General features: G+C 47.9%; 1 protein-coding gene across 3 annotated transcripts in view; it reads right to left on the bottom strand.

Moving 5' to 3' along the window:
• Nucleotides 1–1,348: 1,348 nt before the first annotated feature.
• The window catches only part of PLPP4 (phospholipid phosphatase 4), a 141,255-nt gene continuing 123,256 nt past the window's right edge, over nt 1,349–19,347 (bottom strand). For 2 of the 3 annotated variants that reach the window (XM_043926982.1, XM_043926983.1), the window contains 2 exons: nt 15,545–15,715; nt 1,349–1,898 (listed from right to left, as the gene is read on the bottom strand). In XM_043926982.1, coding sequence (XP_043782917.1) covers nt 1,699–1,898; nt 15,545–15,715 — 371 coding nt within the window. In that variant the 3' untranslated portion in view covers nt 1,349–1,698. The remainder of the gene's footprint in view (nt 1,899–15,544; nt 15,716–19,347) is intronic. The other variant, XM_043926984.1, reaches the window with a different exon arrangement.

The raw sequence follows: 19,347 nt of genomic DNA, 5'->3' as shown, positions 1-19,347 counted from the left end.
GAGCTGAGCCAGAGACAGCGTATTTCTGTTTCTGTTCTGGCACCTTCTGCAGGAGCCCCATCATGCTGAAACGCCACCAGCCACACAGGATTGGGGACCCGCTGCTGCCATGTGAAGGACCCTTCGAGCACCAGGATCCTAAAGGGGAAAACCTCCTACCCAGGGGCAGCTTTTACTCCAGCATCACCCAGCCGTACCCTTGAAAGTATAGGGTACCTTCTGCCCTCAGAACACTGCTTTGACCCTCTCCCCATACTCTCGATCTTTATTTTCCTCCTGTTTGGTAGAAACCTATGTGTGAGATGATTCATCTCATTTCCTTCTAGATTTGTAACAGAGAAGAACAAAATCTGACTGCACCTTGTGTTTCTTTTACTTTAACCTTTGCTTTCTGTTGCTTTTGTTACTCTAATCACTGAAAGGATGCTATCTGTAATTATAAGCACACATAATGGCCTGTCTCAGGGAACCCCGCCCCTCAGCCTGAATGTTAAACTAAAGTGTCTTTGTTCAGCTCACAGGGAAACTCCCTGCCCTGCCCATGTGTGAATGGCTGTAGGAAAGAAGAAATTAATACATCCCCTCCCCTAGGATGACCAAACCAGGAGATATTCTGCAAGACTTATGGCCTTGTTTTTCCCTGACCTCCTTCCTCTCTCTGTTCCATAAAAAGAACTAGCATCCAGACCCCATCAGACAGTGCTGTAGGGCATTAGTCCACCATTTCCTTGGATGCCTGACTTTCCAGATAAAGTCACTATTCCTTGCCTCAAAACCTTGTCTCCCAATTATTGGCTCAGTGGGATGACCAGATTGAGCTTGGACTTGGTAACAGATTCAGTGATTCAAAGAGCCCTAGAGATATCAATGGAGAAGGCAATGGCAACCCACTCCAGTACTCTTGCCTGGAGAATCCCATGGATGGAGGAGCCTGGTAGGCTGCAGTCCATGGGCTCGTGAAGAGTCGGACACGACTGAGTGACTTCACTTTCACTTTTCACTTTCATGCATTGGAGAAGGAAATGGCAACCCACTCCAGTGATCTTGCCTGGAGAATCCCAGGGACGGCGGAGACTGGTGGGCTGCCGTCTGTGGGGTCACACAGAGTCGGACACGACTGAAGAGACTTAGCAGCAGCAGCAGCAGAGATATCAAGGCTGCAGCTCCACTCTGCAACTCCATTTCAGAGCTGTGATCAGCTGACAGTTCTCAAAGGTTGTCAGCCTCCACCCACAGCTCAGTACCTAGAACAACCACAGCTAGAGCTGGGCCGGTTCTCCACCCTGGGGGTGGATGTGAAACTCACCATGGCCCGGAATGATCTGTGCACTGAACTGCCAACACCATGTCTTCCAGGTGGGATGTTTTATTATGTTTTACAACCATGAAAACATAGGACGGTGGCCATGACAGCAAACATTTCGGAAGGAGGAATCAACAAGGCTGCACCCACCCACCCTGGCAGCCTCCTTCCACGTGTCTCTCACAAAATGTTCCTGGGCCCTTCTCTTGACCAGTTCAGGAGAGTTGAAAGTAGACATGGAATGTAGCAGGATCACCATCGGCAAAATGGGAGCAGAAGGAGAACTTGGAGAAACAACGGATGAGAAACATATTACAGAAAACTCTTCTACTGTGTGATGAGGTCAGGGTGGAAGAGCGTGGTCTGAGCTCAGAGTCCATCCCCCGAGGTCTGGGTCATACGGGGCCCTCGGTGATCCCCTCCAGGGGCAGGCTGGGCGCACTGTCGGCCGTGGGCCTCTCATCTTTCTTCAGCGAGGGCGGGACTCGGAGACTGACATAGGGTTTGTGACAGGCTGTGTTGGCCAGAGGTGGGTAATGCTGTCTGTAGCAAATGTAGGCAAAAATGAGGCCAATGACTCCGCCAACAAATGAATCTAGGACAGAAGAGCAGAACCGGGAGAAATGCATTATGATTCATTCAAATGAGGCCAGTTGTGATTTCCAGAAAGCACTTTCCTACTGATTTCGGTGACTGGCTTGCTGATGAGACCCTTCGAAAGACTATAAGGGGAGAGAAACAACCCTGCAGGTGTACATCTTGGTGGCCTCCGCAAACCCTTACCATTTCTAGAACTTAAACATCCCCTTTTCAGGGTGTACTTGACTCTTCTCGTTATTGATGGGATATGCAGCAAAGCACAGCACAAATTCAGAATTGCATTCTTGATTTTGAAAATCAATTCTGAATTCTGCAAGAAGAGTTCCAGCCATCTCCATGGAATATGAATACCCTCGGGGGCTGTCATTTTTCTTTAGCAAGTTTCTGCTGGAGTCCTGCACTGTTGCTGGTACACCACGGAAAGCCAGCGGGCATGCTGGTCTCCTCCTCAAAGTTAAGTGATTTCCCAGGGATGGAATGAGACTTCTGAGTCACAGAGTGAATACAACATTTTATGCTGCACCAGGGTGGGCAAAGTCAACATTCCCAGTGGGAGGGGCCTAAACCCTCTAACAAGCTGCAGGTTTTATCAAGTCAGAGGACGTGGTGGGGGCCCCCGCAGACAAGGTAGGAGATGGAACCTGTGGGCAAAACAGGCCCTTTCACCACCTCTGGTGACCCCGTGCCAAAGAGGGCGTTCAGCTAATGTCCACCAGAGACCCCATGAAAGTGGCCCACCCCAACAACCCTCACTCTGTGTGTGTGTGTGTGTGTGTGTGTGTGTGTGTATGTGCATGCCCTTTAAACTGTGTCTATGGGTTTATTCTTGCCAAAAAGATCCTAACGCAATGGAGAAACCTCCCCTGCCAAGAGAAACTTTGATTTCTCGTGAAGGGTAATGCCAGGCTGAAGTGTCATCCTCCGGTGGGGGGTTTCCACTTTCACCATCATTATCTTGTTGAATCGCCCACACCTCCTCTGGGCAGGGATACACTTTCTCATCTCCTGGGGATGAGAATGGCAAGTGGTGTGTCGAGCTGTGTGATGATGTAACATTAACACTGGAATCTCTGCTCCACCAGGGCAGGGGCTCTGTGGGGCTTGCTGACTGTTGATTCCTCAACAGCTGGAACAGCACTTTGCTCATCTACTGCAGAATTAAATTGGTGAATGGAAGTGGCTGAATGAATGTTGTTGCTTAGTTGCTAAGTCGTATCCGACTCTTTTGCGACCCCATGGGCTATAGCCCGCCAGGCTCCTCCGTCTGTGGGATTGCCCAGGCAAGAATACTGGAGTGGGTTGCCACTTCCTTCTCTGGGGATCTTCCTGTCTCAGGGATCAAACCCATGTCTCCTGCATTGGCAGGCGGATTCTTTACCACTGAGCCATCAGGGAGGCCCAGATGAATGAATACGTGCACAGTAATTGGGAGCTAGGCTCTGGTTACTGTCCTGTGTTGTCCCTATTCCCCTCTCTGAACCTAAGTTCCCTCACCAGGAATAAGTGTTTGGCAGCTGAGACTCTTTCTCATGTGAATGTTCTAGGAATTTGGTCCCCAGGGTCAACCTACTGAGACCAGCCTGCAGATCATTACGAAACTCTGCTGAGCATCTTCAGAAAATAGGTCATACCCTTCATTGGGATAAAATATCACTTGCAAACAAAAGTCATTCTAACAGGCCAGAGAGACTGAATAATTGTGGCTACTTCCTCTGCATAGGAGTGCAAACACGGTGCAACTGTGGCCACCACCTGGCAGAAAGAGGAGGGAAAGAGATTAGTGGCCACTCAGCCCTGATGAGTAGCCACCAAGGTGAGAGGGGTGGAGAGGACCACTTGTGAGATACGGTGAAACCCAGGTGCCCAGCTCTGCTCCCAGAGCAGATGCCTGGGGCCGCGGTAAGTTATCCAGCCTCTATTCTCACCCCGGACCTGAGAATCCTCTTGGCTGAGAAATCCATCACAAAGACACTGTAGACACACCAGGGCAAGTCACTGCACCTCTGAACCTCAGTTTCCCCAGCTCTCAAGTGGAAACCTCAATATCCAAGTCATTTAATCGTGACAATGATTTGATGAGATCTGCTTCTGAACAGTGCATGCCACAAAATAAGGCCTTGAAATGCAATATCTAAAACAATAGTCTTAGACTTCTATGGCAGTCCAGTGGTTAAGATGCTGTGTTTCCAATGTAGGGGACAAGGGTTTGATCCATGGTCAGGGAATTAAGGCCTCACATGCTATGTTATGTAGCCAAAAAAACTTTTTTAATTAAAAAAAAAAAATAGCATGCATCACTGTTACTCTGTTCCTCTCCAGCACTGCGTGCTGTCGCTTCAGATGTGGCTGACTCTTTTTGACCCTATAGACCGCAGCCGACCAGACTTCTCTGTCCATGGGATCCTCGAGGCAAGAATACTGGAGTGGGTTGCCATTTCCTCCTCCAGCGGATCTTCTCAGAACTACTGGCGACTTTCTAATCCTTCCCCACCCTTCCCTTCACACAGTAACTCAACAGTCTATAGTTGTCATCTCTTTGGCATGGCCACACTTTCACAGCATTTTAAATAAACTCATGAACTTAAAAAAAATTTCACCCAAGAAATTAGAAAGTAATGCTTACTATGAATTCCTCCGTGGGGTCATGAGGCAGGGGTCACATTAATTATGTGATTAAATCAAGTTCCTCATATTGAGAAACTTCATACCTCCTATGGGCAGGAGCCTGTGCCAGCAAATGTGCCAGGCTTTTTCATGTAAGTCTTGGAGACACACCATTGTTTTGTTTTTCCAATAACCCCAGAGAACAGGCCCACGGGGTATTACTTTTATGAGTATCTGAAATGACCCAGGACAACTGTGTTTGAGTCATTGACTATTGAACAGACCACACAGAGAAACCTATAAATAATGCCACTTGACTTTTATTTTCTGTGACAAGGCATTTGTCACACGCACGAGGTGTATCATGGACCAAAAGATACCAAATCATTCTGAATGTACGTTCCCCAAGCTTACTGACGTGGCAGCAAGCCAGAGCACGTGAGTGCTGTCAATGCTGTTTTCCCATTTAATGGAGTGAGCAAAAAGTGGTATCGTAGGTGCCACCGTAGTTATTAGAAGCAACTAGGGCAATGGAAGGTCTAGCGAAGGCGCCTTCTCAGCTGTTATTCAGGGCTTTGTTTATCACAAAGATGATGAATCAGATTTAAAAAATGACTTACTTAAAGAGAGAGACTCTCATTAAGTGCCACTTAATGAAATCCCATTCCCATCCCATAGAGCATGTGTTTAGAGAAAAGCAGGCAGGAGACAGGCGGCCCTTGTTAGGGAAAAAACTGCTTGGGATTGACTTCACCCCAAATATGGTCGCATGGAACTAGAGGGCTCCAAGGGGGGGTGTGTGGACCTCCATGTCCCCCGAGTACACAAGTTGGGCTCTCCTCACTCAGCATCGATGTCATTCATCCATCACGTATTTTGCAAGGGGATCAGGTGTCAGGAGTGATGCCCAGTACCAGAACACAAGGCTGAACCAAAGAGATGTGTTCCCAATCCTAGGGGCTAAGACGGACACTGAGAAGCGACAGTCTTATCAGCGAGTGGCAGCTGTGGTGAGCGCCGTGAAGGAGAAGGCGGGTCTGTGAGATCAGCCAGCAGGGTGGTCTGGCTTGTCTGGATCAGGGGAGTTTTGCTGAGGACAAGACCCAAGGGTCAGCCCTGCAGGATGAGCAGGTGCAAACCAGCAGTGTGGGAAGTGGAGGCAGGGATGGCAGCGCAGTCTTCTGGGCAGAGGAAGGAGGGGGCGTGGCAAGTTTGAGAAACTGAAAGGAGTGGTCCATCTTCTCCCAGAGAGGTGTGTCTCTATAGTTCTATAGGACATAAGTTGACCAGGCTTCTGGTGTGGGCTGGAGAAGATGGTTTTCCATGTCCCCTTGGGACTTTGTCGAGGACCAGGGGCTCCACTAGCTTTCTAGGCTGTTGTCTGTGCACCTCTCAGCTCACATCCACCTGTCAGCATTAACTGCCCCTTGAGTACCTCATCTTCATCTCCCCAGAGCCCAGCAGTTGTGTGCACTACAAACAAAGCTAGTGGAGGTGATGGAATTCCAGTTGAGCTATCTCAAATCCTGAAAGATGATGCTGTGAAAGTGCTGCAGTCAATATGCCAGCAAATTTGAAAAACTCAGCAGCGGCCACAGGACTGGAAAAGGTCAGTTTTCATTTCCATCCCAAAGAAAGGCAATGCCAAAGAATGCTCAAACTACTGCACAATTGCACTCATCTCACATGCTAGTAAAGTAACGCTCAAAATTCTCCAAGCCAGGCTTCAGCAATACGTGAACCGTGAACTTCCAGATGGTCAAGCTGGTTTTAGGAAAGGCAGAGGAACCAGAGATCAAGTTGCCAACATCTGCTGGATCATGGAAAAGCAAAGGAGTTCCAGAAAAACATCTATTTCTGCTTTATTGACTATGCCAAAGCCTTTGACTGTGTGGATCACAATAAACTGTGGAAAATTCTTAAAGAGATGGGAATACCAGACCACCTCTTGAGAAACCTATATGCAGGTCAGGAAGCAACAGTTAGAACTGGACATGGAACAACAGACTGGTTCCAAATAGGAAAAGGAGTACATCAAGGCTGTATATTGTCACCCTGCTTATTTAACTTATATGCAGAGTACATCATGAGAAACACTGGGCTGGAAGAAGCACAAGCCGGAATCAAGATTGCTGGGAGAAATATCAATAACCTCAGATATGCAGATAACACCACCCTTATGGCAGAGAGTGAAGAGGAACTAAAAAGCCTCTTGATGAAAGTGAAAGAGGAGAGTGAAAAAGTTGGCTTAAAGCTCAACATTTAGAAAACTAAGATCATGGCATCTGGTCCTATCACTTCATGGGAGATAGATGGGGAAACAGTGGAAACAGTGTCAGACTTTATTTTGGGGGGTCCAAAATTACTGCAGATGGAGATTGTAGCCATGAAATTAAAAGACACTTACTCCTTGGACAGAAAGTTATGACCAACCTAGATAGCATATTAAAAAGCAGAGACCTTACTTTGCCAACAAAGGTCCGTCTGGTCAAGGCTATGTTTTTTCCAGTGGTCATGTATGGATGTGAGAGTTGGACTGTGAAGAAAGCTGAGTGCCAAAGAATTGATGCTTTTGAACTGTGGTGTTGGAGAAGACTCTTGAAAGTCCCTTGGAATGCAAGGAGATCCAACCAGTCCCTTGTAAAAGAAATCAGTCCTGAATATTCATTGGAAGGAGTGATGCTGAAGCTGAAGCTCCAATACTTTGACCACCTGATGCGGAGAGTTGACTCATTGGAAAAGACCCTGATGCTGGGAGGGATTGGGGGCAGGACAAGAAGGGGACGACAGAGGATGAGATGGCTGGATGGCATCACTGACTCGATGGACATGAGTTTGAGTAGACTTCGGGAGTTGGTGATAGACATGGAGTCCTGGCATGCTGCGATTCGTGGGGTCACAAAGAGTTGGACACGACTGAGCGACTGAATTGAACTGAACTGAATTGTGTATGTGCAGTCACTAAGTTGCGTCTGACTCTGCGACCCCATGGAATGTAGCCTGCCAGGCTCTTCTGTCCATGGCAAGAATACTGGAGTTGGTTGCCATTTCCTCCTTCAGGGGATCTTCCCAACCCAGGGATCAAACTCGGTCTCCTGCTTGGCAGGCTGACTCTTTACCACTGAGCCACTTGAAAGCCCAACCCAGCAGTTATTACTCAGTAAATGTTGAGAGGCCCTGAACAACATTTACAAGATGCACTAAAGAATAGATACCACAAGACACAAAAGGCCACATATTATGTGATGCCAGGAATATGCAATGTCCAAAAGATGGAAATCCACAGAGAAAGAAAGTAGATTTCTGATTGCCAGGGGCTGTGGCGGCCGATATGAACATTTTCTGGAATTAGACAGTGGTGATGGCTGCACAGCTCTGAATATACTAAAAACCATTTAATTATACATTTTAAAGGGAGAACCTATGCATTATGAGTTATGAATTACACCTCAACAAAGCTATTTGAAAGGGGAGGTTAGAATCAATACCTAGTGGGCTCCAATGGTAATAGAAAGAGGGTTAGACTTTGAATCAGGTGACCTGTATTTCAATCCTTACCTGGAAAATGAGCATGACCTCAACCTCTTCTCATGAGGTTGAAGGGCAGGAAAGGATCTTGTGAGGTCTGGCCTATTGAGGTGCCAGTACTCAGCTCTGGCACCAACAAGCAGAAAGTGTTCTGATGACGTGCCATCAGGTCCCCAGGAGGAACACATCCCTCCCTGTTGTCATAGCAACATCCAACATCACTCAGCTGGCTTACTTGGGACCTTGTATGCCTTGGGCTTTATGACCCAAGACCCTAAGAGTAATGACCATTTCTGGAAAACTCAACAACCTCACATGATTGTTTCTGTTCTTTTTATTCTACTACTAATAACACATCTCATTTTTGTGACTTTGAGCTTTTATAAAAGAACTTACACAGCACAGAGAATGCACAATCTACCCGCTACACTGTAAGCTGGCAGGGCAGCACCAAGTCTGTCTGCGTCAATACTGTGCCTCCATCAGAGAATATGCCTGACACACAGGTACAAGAGATATAATGAAGGAGTGAGCGGATGGTTTTTGAAGTTTACTTTTTGGTTCATTTTTGAAGAGAAAGAACTTGCAAAGAGTAAGAATAGTTTTAGTAAAACCAGTGCATAGAGAAGATAAAATTAGAAAGGAATATGATTTAACAAAAACTATTAATTCCTGCATTACACACTTAGGTACTGAGCACTGTTAAACATAAAGAATTGTTCCTCCAAAAGATACGCTTAAGTCCTAAACCTCAGTACCTCAGAATGCAACCATATTTGGATATAGAATCTGTACAGAGATAATCAAGCCCAAATGAGATCAGTAGAATGGGCTCTAATCTGACTGGTGTGCTTACAGAAAGGGGAAATTTGAACACAGAGACAGATACACACAGAGGGAAGGTGATGTGAAGAAACTCAAGGGAAATGCCATGTGAAGATAGAGGCAGAGATTGGAATTATGTTTGCAGAAGCTGAGAACTATGTGGGGCTGATCAGCTGCAAGACGCAAGGAAAGCTCTTTCCGGTGCAGGTGTCAGAGGGAGAGGGGCCGCCAACACCTTGACCTTGGGCTTCTGGCCTCCAGAACCATGAGACAACCTTTATTCTTCTATTCAGTTTGTAGAATCTGGGAAACTAACACAAGCTCCTACTATGTGCCATACCAGCAAAAGAGACACAAATCCTTCCCCACGGGGAGAATATATTCTAGTACAGACAGCAGCAAACTATGTGAACCATTCATTTATAGGCTGGTGTTCACACCACCATCACCAGCTCGAGCAGTTACAATACAGACTTTATGGCCCACATAAAGCCCTAGGTAGTGACTATCTGATCCTTCACAGAGGAACTGTGCAGACTCTTGTTCAAGTGGATAAGAACAGACAAAAATCAATACCTAAGAAATGACTGGGATTTCCCCAGTGGCTCAGTGGTAAAGAATTTGCCTGCAATGCAGGGGACATGTGTTCGAACCCTGGGTCAGGAAGATCACCTGGAGGAGGGCATGGCAACCCACTCCAGTATTTTTGCTTGGAGAATCCCATAGACAGAGGAGCCTGGCAGGTTACAGTCCGTAGAGTTGCAAAGAGCTGGACATGACTGAAGTGACTGAGCAAGAAATGACTGGGTTTGTCAGAAGGTGGTAGATGAGCAAGGTGAGCACCACAGAGAGTGTGGGGACTGGGTTGCAATTTCAACAGAGTGGTCACTATAAGACAGCCTCACTTGAGCTAAGATCAGGAGGAGGGAAGGGAAGAGCCATACACACATCTGAAAGAAGTGAATTCTGGGCATAGGAGACAGCCAGTGCAAAGGCCCTGGGGTGGGAAAGCACTGGCATGAACAAGGAAGGGCAGTGCAGAACACCGTCAGAGAAGCAAGAACTGCAGGACCAGGTCTCATAGTCGCTGTAGGACCTGGGCTTTGATGCTGATGGACACAAGGAGTCCCCAGGGGCGGAGGAGCAGGCACCACATGTGACAGGGTTTAAAGGTTCTTCCTGGCTGCAGCGTAAGCGGCAGAGGAGAAAGGAAGGGAGATGGTAGCAGGGCTTCAGCAATAACCCAGGCAGCAGGTGATGGTGGTCTGGACTACAGCGGGAAGAAGAAGGTGGCTTCTGGAATTATTTTGAACATAAAGCCAACAGCAGAAAGCACAGTTAAATGAAGCCAGGTTGTCAAGAGACTTGGGAGCAGCCAACGCCTGTCTTCCCTGGGAACTAAGCAATAAGGGAGGTCAGGGCAGAGGGCAGGGGGCCTGGCTGAGAAAGCCTCTCAGGGCCTAATGCTCTCTGCCCAGTGGATTGTTTTTTAAAATATTTACTTATTTGGCCGCATTGTGTCCTAGTTGCAGCATGTGGGATATTCGTGTGGTGGCTGGGCTTCTCTCTGGCTGAGGCGCATGGACTCAGCAGCTGTGGCATTCGGGCTTAATTGCCCCGTGGCATGTGGGATCTTAGTCTCTGACCAGGGATCGAACCCGCATCCTCCGCACTGGAAAGCGGATTCTTAACCACTGGTCCATCCAGGGAAGTCCCTGTTTGGTGCATTCTGACCCCAGAAATGGGGCTCAAGCCCTCCCGCAGGGATGCCCCCGGTATGGTGGCAGAGACGGGTGGATTCACGGGCAGTCAAGGCCAGAGGTCCCAGACCCCAAGCAGCATTTGGCAGCTGGTGATAAATGTGAATGCAGACACACCACATGGGCAGCCAGTTGTGGAAGGAGGAAGAGATGAGATCGGTTCACCTGGGAAGGAGGATCTTGGAGGGAGGAATTTAGCGCTCCTGTTCTATGTAAGGCTGGTGGGTTTTGGTGGGAACCCTGATACATTCCAAAGTCTTCTTTTCAAGTCACTTCATTTAGAGAATCTAGAGATTGTTTCCGACTGCCCAGGGAGGCCTGGTGAGCAGGGTGTGTCCCTCACTGTGTGTGTGTTGGGGGGTGAATGGGACTGCGCGAGGAGGGAGCAGACTCCGCCTGGCTTTTTAGTCTGGTTCAGGTACTTAGGTGCAGGGCGCTCACTACGCTGCTCAGTCATGTCTGACTCTTTGTGACCCCCTGGTCTGTAGCCTGCCAGGCTCCTCAGTCCATGGGATTTTCCGGGTAAGAATACTGGAGTGGGTTGCCATTTCCTTCTCCATGTAGGCGCAGTGTCTTCATCCTCAAACACCCCATCTGCAGGGACCAGAAACTACACCTGAACTCATTGCATATCACAGACCCTTCACGGCCAAGTCAGGAAACCCGGCAAAAGTAGTGGCGCCATCTTGAAATTTTCAGGCCAGTCAGGCATGGTGCCTGTGACTGACATGGATGTGTCCCGGCCTCAGGCTGGGTGGGAACAAACGACTGCTTCCTCCCTTGAGGCTTGTTTCTCTGGATTACATTCAGACCTAGGTGCCCTTTCTTATGACGAAACACTACCTGAGGCACCCAGGGCTGCTTAAAATGGGCTATGGTTAGAGAATCAGTGTTGGTTAGAAGGTTACTTGCAAGCTGGAGTCACATAAGGAAACACTGGAATCAGATACAAGGATCTGAGGGCAGAAGGAGCTTGTTATGTCCGTTCACGAAGAAACCAACACACTCCTGCCACTTCCGGCTCTAACTGTCCCCTGACAGGAAGCATAAACCCACGAGACTATGAACTGAGGCGGAAGACGGTTCAGGGAGGTACTCTCTTCTTCCTGTGCATTTTTCTCCACAGATGTTCCCCCTGGCATGGGAGTTCTACAAGTCTTAATGCTAAAAACACACAGTTAATCACAAAGCTAGGCTTCTTTGTGAAGCGTTGACAATACCCAGGGATTCTCAAGTTTCCAGCTGGCCCAAAAGCCAGCATGTCACAGAGACAAGGAGAATTTCAGGCAGAGAAAGATTTATAATCTATCCAGCGGTTTTATTTGTGAAGAAGCCCTGTTACGTGTCTTACTGCCCCTCCAGACCATGGCCTGTGCCCTCCAATGTTCCTCACTTAATAAAACAACAGACTTGAGTGTTTGGAGTGGAGCTGGGAAGGCAGAGAAGACCGAAAGGGCGTCGATAACCATGATAATGAACAGAGCAAAGCATTTGAGATTATGGGTTATTTACTGGATATGAATATGTAATCGAGTAATTGGATATACTTCCACATTAGACACAGTTGCTTAAATCAAAATTGAAATGGAGTCATAAAAATCTCATAATATTAATGTTGTTAACTAAAGTCTATAATGAGAGGTTCTCAGGTTGTACTGCTGCCTAGGGGTCTCCCCATGAATTTTCATCATGATGGATGGCCCCTGCCCACGGTCACTGGGCAGCTCAATCCACCAACAAACAATACCTCCTTAAGCTCAGCCAAGCATCCTGCCTCCAACACCCTCCCACACAGCAGCCAAGGGCCTCACCGTCTATCCCTTCTCCAAGCCGCAAACCTCTCCAGCCTCCTTGATTACTTCCTTAAAAAGTGAGTGTTGAACGAATCAAATTTTCCACTCATTGAACACTGCTGCTCTTAACGTGTAATAGGGAAAGAAAGATGGAGCTGAGAGGTGGGGTGTGTGTGTGTATGCACTTAGTTGCTTCAGTTGTGTCCGATTCTGTCCAATCCTAGGGACTGTAGCCCACCAGGATCCTCTGTCCATGGGATTCTCCAGGCAAGAATACTGGAGTTTGGGTCGCCATGCCCTCCTCCAGAGTATCTTCCCAACCCAGGGATCGAACCTGTGTCTCTTATGTCTCCTGCATTGGCAGGTGGTTGCTTTACCACTAGCACCACCTGGGAGGCCCGAGAGGTGGTGTAGGTCAGGCTCTCTCAACCTCAGCCGTAGATGTTTGGGGCTGAGGAGTCTTCCCTGCGGAGGAGGTGCTATCTTGTACGCTGTAGGATGTTGACGAGCATCCCTGGCCTCTAGCCACTAGATGCCAGTAGGCACCACCACTCCCACCACCCCATCTGTGAAGATGTCCCCAGACATTGCTAAATGTCCCCTAGGAGGTTCAGTTGCTCCCCATTGAGACCACTGGTATAGATAGTGGCAGATGACCCCCTAAAGGGGAATTCAGATAAAATGAGTCCAAACCAGGGCCCATTAGAGGATCCAAGGAAAGGCACACTCTGCTCCTGGCTACCTCCAGGGTACAAGCTGAACAGGTGATGGCACAGCTGAATGGGTAGCTGGGCCACATCCATGACCTGTAACCCACTCAGGCACATTCAGTTTGGGCTGCAGGATGGGTCTACCATGATGCAACTTTGGCTTGCCCCTCCCACCCCCAAAGTAGGGCCCTACATATCACTGATCATAAATTCTCTTGCTTTGTTTTCCCATCAGCTCACAGAGCATTAGTATTCTCCCTCTACTGCTCCAAGTTCCCTTCTGTGCCAGTTGGATAGGATGGGCATGAAGCTCCGCTGCCAGCAGGGCTTGGGGGCACCAGCTGCATCAAGTCCAGCATCTCCCCAAAGCCAAGAACTGCGATTCTTCATCCTTTCATGATGCACCAACCACAGATCAATAGTAACAAAGGAGCATTTAAGACAGGCCAACCTCTCTTCCTAGGTTTTCAGGACAAGATCACCACACAAAGGTTCTTACTATCTTCCAAGATGAAGCCAAAATGTCAACTCTGAAATCCTTCATCATTTCTCAGATCCAATGTGGAGGAATAAAAGTGGAAACTAGGGATTCAGAGCTTACAAACGGACCATGTGCCAAAAGCATGTCTACCTCAAAATCAGTGGCTTGGGAGACACAACACATCTTTCTTTAGAAATGATGCACTAAGCAATTTCAATATCGATTCACAGTTGTGCAACATGCTTTCATTTACAAGTACACTCAGATCCATTATTTCATTTAGTCTATAAAATGGCTCTGGGAAATGTTGGGGGATTATCGTTCCCATGTTCAGAAGAAGAAACTACAGTTTACAAGGGATAAATGAGAAGCAGTTCATGAAATGCCATCCAGCCCATAACAGTCCTCATGGGGACATGCTCTAATCATATGCGTCACCATGATTCTGTTGGAAAATATTCCTAGTTCCAAGGGTGTGATGGGTCTGCCCTTGTGGTATTGGCTCAGAGATTCTCTTCCTGCCTACTCCCCCGCCCCCCATTGTGTGGCCTCATTATCCAGAATTTCATCCAAGTCACTGATAAAAGCGAGAACAAGGGAAGGCTCAGGGTGCAGCTCAATGGGCCTCTACTGACCACCCCCATCAGCAGGGCCTCAAACCTCCTTGATGCCTCCACCTGTCTAGACCATGCATCAGCCTCCTTTTCTCCCAGACCCTTCACCCCCAGGTTGAAGCTGCTGCTGGAAGCTCATGACACTCAGCGTGTGAGTTCCAGGAGGGTAGAAAGTGGAGCTGAAGCCAGAGAAGGAGCAGAAGGCCCCTGGAGAAGATGGGGCAAAGGTACCTCCAAGCAGGAGTTCCCCTCATCTCTGGCCTCAACTGCTGCCTCACTACCACTGGGACAAACACCTGGGAAGAGGTGAGAAGAGGGTAGTCAGAAAAGGGGGCAGAGGGGAATGAGCCCGGGGGACAGCAGGAGGACAGGAAAGGAAGAGGAGGGTCTGGCTACAGACATATCATGGAAGGCCATTCATCCAGGGAAGCCGGATTAGGATTAGGCACATTTCATTCAGTGTGTTTGCTGAAAGCTGACACAGTGGAGCTCTCCATGGTGCTTCTCAGACTTCATCAGAATTAATGGACTGCCTTGCTAACAATGCACACTTTTGGCGGTCACTCCAAACCCACTTCCAAGAGTCCAATCCCTAGCTCGGAGTGGCCTGATCAAGGTGATCTGAGTATCGGATTCTGGGAAACAGCCCTAAGCCCTGCACTCCTGGAGGGCACACCTTCTATGGACACTGCCTCTGTCTCTGCTCCCTTTCTTGCCGTGGCAGATGCTGCCATGGTTCAGGCAAGCTGAGAGCTGCAGCTGATCTGCAGAGGGGTATGGCACGGTTTTGCTTTATTCCAGGAACAAGCACCTCACTTGTCCTGTGTTATTCTTACTTGGCACAGACACCCCCAGGGCTGAAACATACAGGTGAGCCTCACCCAGCCCTGCAGTGGCTGCTGGCATCCATCCCTGGGCTGGAAACCTCTTCTGGAAGAGTATCGCTGGTGAGAAACACACCTTTGTAGGGTGGATGTGATAGGAGCCAACCACCACTTGGCACCAAGTCTGAGAACAGAGGCAAGGGATCCAGCAGGGAAGTCACATCTGAGTCTGTGACTGAGGTCCTGCCTTCCTGGGAAGACTCGAGCCACCTAGTTGAGCATGAAGGAATGGGAGGAGCTCTGATTCTGTCCCCTGCAAGGCCAGAGCTCACCTGAACACGTGCATTTTCTTTAAAACTGTGCCTGCTCTGTTATTTCAGCTAGCTCTAGTTTCTCACAGCAGGCACTTACTTCTCCCCGCAGAAGGTGCAAGTATCCCCCCATCCCTGCAGGAGAGTGGCAGATGGCGTGTGGACCGGGTGGGCCCGGGGCAGGGACTCACCTTGCCAGTGATGCTTGTAGTCACACATGCGGGACAGGGCGATCATCATGGCGCAGTACAGGGGCAGGATGGCAGCACAGAGCCGCCAGCTCTTCCCCCGCCCACTCTCCGTGAAGCAGTGCAGCTTGCCAGCCAAGTAGAACGTTGTGAAGCCAAGGCCTGAAAAGGCAACTGCCAAAGAGAAACAGCAGGTGTTACCCTAGCAGGTGGGAAGCGGCAGGGACACAGGGCACCCTGAGCATCCTGTCTGCTATCTTGCAACACCCCCAGGGTCAAGACCATGTTGGCACCAGACACCATCTCGGCAATCTGTGCTCTTGCTAGAACCACGCTGGTGTGAAGCTTTCAACAATGAGAACAACTTTTCAGGCTTGCATGTGATCAAAATCTACTCAATCTCATTCATTCATTCATTCAACAATGATCTGAGGGGTGGCTACTGTGTGCTAGACAGGCACTGTTCAAGGTGGAGGAAATAAAAAGTTGATTCAGAGGCTGTCTCTGCTTTCAAGGGGCTCATGGACTGATTGAGGGTCACGGTTGCGCGAACAGAGAGTTTTAATACTGTGTTTGGAGTTCTATATGAAAAAAGTGCCTGCAGAACAAATGACTGATGACAGCTTAGCTTTGAAAAGCGAGGGAAAGAAAGGGAGTTTTAGCTTGGAAGATGGGACCAGCAAATGCTATGGAAAAGTGGGTTTGATGGAGAAGCCAGTGGTGACAAATTTCTTATTTTCTCTCAGAAATTATGGTTATTAGTTTTTAGAACTGCAAAAACAACTCATAGCTTCACTGGATCCATTGTCAGAAGTGTGGAGTCAGATGGAGTAGGTAAGCCCTGAGCTTTTCATCTAGTCAGGTTTAATACACAGTTGAAGTCAGTGAGATTTAAGGTGAGTTTTCTGTGGACTTACAACAACAGTCCTCAACCCCGGGCGACATTCGGGCCACCTTTAAAACCTGGGAAGTTTTCAAAAATACTGGTAGTCAAACCTCATTATAGAACCTTCTACTTGCACCAGTCTGGAGTGAACCCTAATGGTGCACATGTGCATGCATGTGTGTGTGCGCGTGTGTGTGTTTGTGTGTGTGTGTGTATGTATGTGTGTGTGTGTGTTTGTGTGTGTATATGTGTGTGCGTGCGTGTGTGTTTGTGTGTGTGTGTGTGCGCGCACATGCGTGTGTGTGTGTGTGTGTGTGTGTGTGTGTGTGTGTGTACTCCCTGGGTGATTCTAACGGCAGCCAGGAGTGAGTTTAGATGCTTCTCCTGAGGACAGGGGCTACAGCCCTCACCTCCTCTGGACACCAGCCTACTCAAAACTTTCCTCTTGATCAGAAAATACTCCTGAGTGGCAAGGCTCCTAGGCAACCAGCCTGCACAGTGACTTGACAGAGTCGGTAGGATGGGGCTAAAGCTAGGGCATCAAGGACTTTAACAGACTGTCTGAAGCCTGAGCAGCAGCCTCGGCGCCAGTGAGTTAGTCACAAATACAGAACCTCGGACCTGCCCCGGATGTACGAAGTTAGAATCCCCTTTCACAAGATCCACAAGTGAGCTATGTGCACCCTGAAGTCTGAGGAGGCCTGGCCCATAGAACATCCATCCTCTTGATTTGATGTGTCTGAGAATCCATCTTCAAGAAATAATAAAAAACCATGGGGAGATGTAGAAGATATTCTGCTTAAAATTGTTTGTAATTATGGGAGGGGGGGAAAGTAAAGATAAAGAACTAGAATACTTCCATTCAATGAATTATGATGCAGCCGTGGAAATTATTCTGACTATGTGAAGGAGATCACACCAGTCAGTCCTAAAGGAAGTCAAGTCTGAATGTTCATTGGAAGGACTGATGCTGAAGCTGAAGCTCCAATACTTTGGCCACCTGATATGAAGGGTCGACTCACTGGAAAAGACCCTGATGGTGAGAAAGATTGAAGGCAGAAGGAGAAGGGGATGACAGAGGATGAGATGGTTGGATGGCATCACCGACTCAATGGACATGAATTTGAGCAAATTCTGGAAGATGGTGATGGACAGGAAAGCCTGGTGGGCTGCAGCCCATGGGGTCACAAAAAGTCAGACATGACTGAGCAACTGAACAACAACAAATGTAGCACTACAGACAATACTTAGGATACAACGTTAAGTGAAAGAAGCAGGACTCTAAGTTGTAAGTTCATGATACTCAGGGTTATAGTACATAAAGATGAATAACCTGCAGTTTTAATGAATTATCTCTGATAATAATGTGTCTTCTTAAATAGGGTTCCCCAAGTATGAACACAAGCTTATGCCAAAGCAGAACTTTTTCAGCAATCAAATTAAACAAGGTAACAGAGGATTGCTTGTTTTTATTTTTTATTAATAAAACAATATTAAGCCAGGTTTATCTTAGGAATAAAAATGAAGCACTTAAATATTTTGAATAATGATTTGTACTCAAACAGTAAAGCAGTGCCAACATATATTGAATATTCTGTTTAAAGTAAAACTCTGTGCAAAACTGCATTGCCCAGGCCAGTTCTAAATTGTTTGCTGTGATGAAGCGTATTATTAATAAATGGTTTACCAAGTGTTCCAAAGAGGCCCCATTTGGCCACCATCCTAGCAAGTGCAATGGGCTCTTAATTCCCCATCCTCATCCATTTTACTCTGTTTTGTCTCTTCATTCACTCTGCCCTGAGATATCAGAGTGGGCAGAAGAGGCTGGACACTTGGCTTTGGTGGGTACTGGCCTCATTCTGAGCTCTTAAGGGAGGTGTAATAGACTTTGTTCAAACCTGACAGCCTAGCCGTCTACCCACCTAACTACTACTACTCCCTTTATATAAGGATCTTGAGCATCGATGGATTTTGGTGTTCACAGGAGCCCTGGAACCAATCCCCTGAAGAATACTGAGGGGTGACTGTACATTGAATGTGATGAGCATAAAAGATCTGCCCTGAGGCTTTGTAGGGTTATGGATGGAAGTTTTCATGATTTGAATCGGAAGAGAGGCAGTCCTGAGTGTTGCCAAGTTGTCAATATTAAAAACAAGGTCAGTGGATATAGGGTGGATGTTGAGCAGGAATTTCTATGTGTCCCCATAATCAATGGTTTGGAGACTTTAAGATAGATGAGTCCAGACTCAACAGCCAACAGTCTTTGGGCAGATTCACAAGATGAACATGAGAAGGGGCTGCTGAAAATCCATGAAAGTCAAGTCCTGGGGCATGTGGTCCAAGGCCAGACCCTTGACCTCCACCCGGTCACCTCCCTGCCCCCAGGAACTCACGGGGCTGTGGCTCAAAGGAGAGCAGGCAAAGCACATACTCTCTCTCACAGTGGGGCCCACGCTGCAGGTGCTCCAAAATGGAGAGTTATCTGCTTCTTGGAAAAGAAGTGAAGTGAAGTGAAAGTCGCTCAGTCGTGTCCGACTCTTTGCAGCCCCATGGACTATATAGTCCATGGAACTCTCTAGGCCAGAATACTGGAGTAGGTAGCCTTTTCCTCCTCCAGGGGATCATCCCAACCTAGGGATCAAACCCAGGTGTCCTGCATTGCAGGCAGATTATCAGCTGAGCCACAGGGAAACCCTCTGGAAAAGAAAGAAGGGTTCAAAGGAATTTTAAAGGCTGAGTTCAACAGCCTAGATCCTGTGGGCATCCCGCAGCAGCTGATCTCCTTCAACACATCTTATTGGTCCTCTGGGCAGCATGTCTAAAGCAGCACGGTGTGTCCTCACTTGTCTAGCTGACATGACAGACTCTGATTCCATGTTAAACCTTATGCTTGTCACTTTCTCACTGATACTCCTAGAGT

Source organism: Cervus elaphus, chromosome 15 (genome assembly GCF_910594005.1).
Source record: "Cervus elaphus chromosome 15, mCerEla1.1, whole genome shotgun sequence".
In the NCBI taxonomy this organism is placed as follows: domain Eukaryota; kingdom Metazoa; phylum Chordata; class Mammalia; order Artiodactyla; family Cervidae; genus Cervus; species Cervus elaphus.
The sequence above is the reverse complement of the archived record's forward strand: the minus strand, read 5'-3'. Positions and strand labels throughout refer to the sequence as shown.